At 41.3% G+C, this 4928-nt stretch overlaps 1 protein-coding gene across 1 annotated transcript in view; it reads left to right on the forward strand.

Moving 5' to 3' along the window:
* LOC137618749 (opioid-binding protein/cell adhesion molecule homolog) overlaps positions 1 to 4442 on the forward strand; it is a 34113-nt gene extending 29671 nt beyond the window's left edge. Inside the window, exons 3-7 of the mRNA XM_068348927.1 lie at positions 1561 to 1679; positions 2008 to 2218; positions 2705 to 3001; positions 3364 to 3607; positions 4328 to 4442. Of these exons, the coding sequence (XP_068205028.1) occupies positions 1561 to 1679; positions 2008 to 2218; positions 2705 to 3001; positions 3364 to 3607; position 4328 (872 nt within the window). The 3' untranslated portion in view covers positions 4329 to 4442. The remainder of the gene's footprint in view (positions 1 to 1560; positions 1680 to 2007; positions 2219 to 2704; positions 3002 to 3363; positions 3608 to 4327) is intronic.
* Positions 4443 to 4928: the final 486 nt, after the last annotated feature.

Here is a 4928-nt window from a genome sequence, read left to right on the forward strand (position 1 = left end):
GAAGCAAGAAAGGTTACAATAGGTGAGAGTGAATTAAACCATGACTGAGTCTGTCTCATAGTGTTATTCCCATCCTTGTTGTTTCCATAGCTCTTAAGATGCAATTACCTTATGCTCTATGGCTTTATTCAATAAGGCTCCATGTTTCTGATGCATAAATTAATACCAGTAGGACCATCTCATTGAATACTTTTTCTTTTTAAAGAAAGTGGCATTTTACTTTCCATATCTTTTTGTTAACCAACTTACTGTCTGTCCTTAACCCTTATTTATTGTCTGCATTTTCATTGAACATTACCCTAGTTTTACTCATATCCATTTTCAGTCCTAAATTTCTCCTTTCTTCATTCAAATCTATCATCTTTTGCAATTCCTTCCATGATTCACAGAATTAAGTCATCTGCAAATCTCAAGTTAAGATATTTCCCCTTAATATTAACTCATATATTTTCATTTTGATAGTCCATGTTCATAAAATTCATCCATTATTTGATATTGTAACAAAATGGTTTATTATTATCACATAAAATATCAACACTAGTCACAGACAAGGCTGAGAGTGGAACACAATTTGACTGGTCAGACAGTACTACATTGGACCCTTCTCTCTCGTTAAGGCTCATTTTTCCTTTGCCTACACATACACCGAATAGTCTGGCCTATTCTTACCACAATCTCTTCTGTGCTCATACATCTGGCAACACTGAGATTACCAAACAATTTTTCTACACTGAAGGGGTTAACTACTGCACTGTAATTGTTCAGTGGCTACTTCCTTCTTAAGGGCAAGGGTAGAAGAAACTCTTTAGCTATGGTAAGCAACTCTTCTAGGAGAAGGACAAGCCTAAATCCAAATCATTATTCTCCATTCTTGGGTAGTGCCATAGCCTCTGTACCATGATCCTCCACTATCTTGGGTTAGAGTTCTCTTGCTTGAGGTACACTTAGGCACAATATTCTATCTTATTTCTCTTCCTCTTGTTTTGTTAAAGTTTTATAGTTTATATAGAAAATATTTATTTTAATGCTGTTACTGTTCTTGAAATATTTTATTTTCCCATATTTCCTTTCCTCACTGAGCTATTTTTCCCCTGCTGGAGTCCTCTTAGGGCTTACAGCATCGTACTTTTCCTTTTAGATAATACTAATTATGTCTTTAGTGGATTTCTTAGAAGAAAATGAAGAATTTATTCAATCAGATGAAGAACAAGAAACAAATGAATGATGAATGAGACTATGTCATCATCTTCACTTAGATATATGTGACTTTCCAAATGTACTACACACACACACACACACACACACACACACACTCAAAAGTACAAACAGATAGACATTAAAAGCAAGGCGTGTGTCCCACACACACACACACACACACACACACACACACTCAAAAGTACAAACAGAAAGACATTAAAAGAAAGGCGTGTGTCCCACCCCCACCCACACACACACACGCCCATATGTAAAAAGGCGGCCTTGCTGTATGCTCTGCAGGCACAGCAGACACCCACTCCCTGCATCCGGGGGCGCCGCCCATACAGTTCTCTACTCTCACAGGACCCGCCTTCGAACCTCCTACCAACAACAACAACAACAACAACGCCTCTGATGTGATGGTGGTAGAGGGAACAACAGCGGTGCTGCCCTGTATCGTCCGAAACCTTCGAAATCATTCGGTGAGGAAATTTCTCTTTTCTTAAATGTTTTCGTATGTGAGAGAGAGAGAGAGAGAGAGAGAGAGAGAGAGAGAGAGAGAGAGAGGAGAGAGAGAGAGAGAGAGAATGTATATGCTTAACCAGGATTAAACTTAATCTTGTTTGGATGAAGCCACAAGTCGGTGGTTCGAACACAGCTCACATCTGGTAGATATCTCTTAACATCACAATTCAAAAAAGTGAATACAGCCTTCCCCCTCCTTAACATCTTTCTCTACTAGACTCACCCACATCCTGTCAAACCCTCAACAATCACTGCACCACCGTAAACTGATCTCAATCCCGATAGATATCGTGGCTGCGCGGCCGAGACACTCGGCTCCTCACCAACGCCTTCCTGACCTACACGGCCGACAAGCGATACGTGCCGATCAACCCGGGCGGAGCGGACCAGTGGTTCCTCAAGATCCACTATGTCAGGAAGTCGGATGCAGGGCGTTATCTGTGCCAGGTGTCGACCGTCCCACCCATGACATTGGTGGTGAACCTGAAAGTGCAAGGTAAAGGTATAATGGGTCATATGTGACCCCGCCTTGTGTTTATACGTGATTGCTTTGCTTTGCTCAGAATTTGGAAGCCTCTAGGTTAAGTACTATTGTTTGTTTGTTTGTTTGTTTCTCTACTTGCATGCAATTAGTCAGTTTGTGTAACGTAGTGGCAGGAGATTTTAATCAAACTGTATTAGCGTGTAATCATTTCGTGATGCTTACGGATAAACGTTTCCTTCAAAGTCTTGAAATCCCACAGGAAGTGAAAGAAGAGCTCTTCCTTGTAAGGAGGGACTAGAATATCATCTGCAGTTAACACTCAAACCATTAGCCCACCTCTTTGGTGCTAAAATAGTTTAAGAACCAACCTAACACAAGTGGTGTATCGCTTTAGGCATTAGAACTATTACAGATTTGAATCCCAACAGTAATGGAAACCTTTCCGTATCTCTATCTCTTTTCAAACCGACCCCTCACTACACATTTCTGTCCTCACAGAAGCAGTAGCGCGCGTATTCCCCAGCAGCGAGGTGTACGTGCAGATCGGAAGCCGCCTGGAGGTCATGTGTCAGGTGGAGGGCTGCCCTCTGCCGGCATTGCTATCCTGGACAAGGTCTGGACTGGCTCAGTCCACTCCCAAACCCCACGCCTTCGAGAAACCTGGGGAAGACATGGCGGTGCCCGTCACCCAGCTAAAGCTCGTGCGCGAAAATGCTCGCGTCACCGATTCCGGAACGTACACCTGTTCTTCCATCTGTACGCAGCCAATCAACGCCACAGTGCATGTGCTGAGAGGTGAGCTGTTACTTTATTCATTGAATCTTTTACTTTCTATTCAAGATTCTAGAGGTGTTTTTATCTAACTGTGTCTTTATTTTTGTGGGTAGCCTTGTTTAGATGATTGCCTTACTAAGAATCAGAGGGCCTCATGTCCTTTTTAACTTTAACTGGAACCTCCACACTATCCTGACTACCATAATGAGCTTTTAATGAACCTGGGTCTCCCTACTTAACAGGCAGGAAGCTAGCAAATGTATCTCAAGGTTTAAAATCCCACAAAGAACTGTCCTGGAATCACACCTCACATTAACCCTCATTTTGAGCTAGCCCATCAATTCAGAGACCAAACTCTACTGACACAAAGTTCCACATTGCAGGAGAGGAACTAGCCGCCATGCAACACCAAAATGCTAGCCCTAGCTGTCGGGAGCCTTCGGCTGTCATGACATTGTCGTTCTGCCTAGTGGCTTTCCTCCCTTGGTATTGCCTGATGGAGGAAGACGCACGGTCGCAGCTAGGCAGGCGACAGAGAGGGTATCGTCCCATTCGCGGCTCATACGACGGGTGCCAGTCTTTGAAGGAGGGTGAAGTATTGGGCTCATGGGGACGTGTGAATGTTTGGTAAGAGGAAATATCTATGGCTCTATGTATATAACTTCCAACTAAGTAATCTTCACTTGTCACTATGATCTAGTGTAAATAATCTATAATTTTTATTTGTTGTTAAGGTTTAAGTTTAAATTAACACCAAAAAGCCATGATTCCTAGGCTAAGATATAAGAATATACTTACTTACGTTGCTTAGCCTACCCTACCCTGACCTGACCTAACCTAACCTAACCTAACCTAACCTAACCCAACACTACCCAAACCCTACCCAAACCATACTCTACAGTATAACCAGATAATGAACTGATGTGAACCACCCAAAAGCTAAGGTTTGCGTTTAAATTAATACCAAAAAAGCCATGATTCCTAATCTAAGATATAATAATTTTACTTACTGATGTTGCTTAGCCTACCCTGACCTGACCTAACCTAACCCAACACTACCCTAACCCTACCCAAACCATACTCTACAGTATAACCAGATAATGAACTGATGTGAACCACCCAAAAGCTAAGGTTTGCGTTTAAATTAATACCAAAAAAGCCATGATTCCTAATCTAAGATATAATAATTTTACTTACTGATGTTGCTTAGCCTATCATAACCTAACCTAACCTAACCCAACTTAACCTTACCTAACCTAACCATACTTTATAACCCGATACTGAACCGATGTGTACCACCTGAATAGGACTAATCCAATGTTTTAATCAACTTCATCTTATTTTCAGAGAGACACGAGCGACCAAGACGACTGTTTCGTTTACGCAAGCTCAGCATTCGCACGAATTTCTCTACTGTTTCACTGTTTTGTAAATGTGTTAATAAAGATATATTTCAATCAGGATTAGTTTTATGACTCATCCTTTACTGAATCCAGTTTTTAGAAAGTTCAAGAAGAGCTCAATGCTTGATGAATCTCGTTAGTAACATGAACTTGCTATCCATGTAAACATACTGATATACTGAGCCAATGTATCTACTTGTTAATTCATCTTCATTTATTACCTTGTTTCCCCTGGTCCTTCCATGGGTGGGGAAGGTTTGGATGCTAGTCATAAGGTGTGAATTAAATCTGTCTTTAGAATGACCTTACATGACGTTTGTTATCTTGAGTGACCTTACGTGATTCATTTTCCATTCTGGAAGGTCAAGAAATTATGTATGACTTCAGAAGGCTCTTTGGAACGTCCCTATTACCTTCTTTCCCCTGGTCCTTCCGTGGGTGGATAATGTTTGGATGCTAGTCATGAGAGGTGGATTACAATCTGACCTTACTTGACCTTTATCATCAGAGAAAAAGACAGGAGAAGTCAGCTATTAAAACAACAA

Source organism: Palaemon carinicauda, chromosome 25, assembly GCF_036898095.1.
Source record: "Palaemon carinicauda isolate YSFRI2023 chromosome 25, ASM3689809v2, whole genome shotgun sequence".
Lineage (NCBI taxonomy): Eukaryota > Metazoa > Arthropoda > Malacostraca > Decapoda > Palaemonidae > Palaemon > Palaemon carinicauda.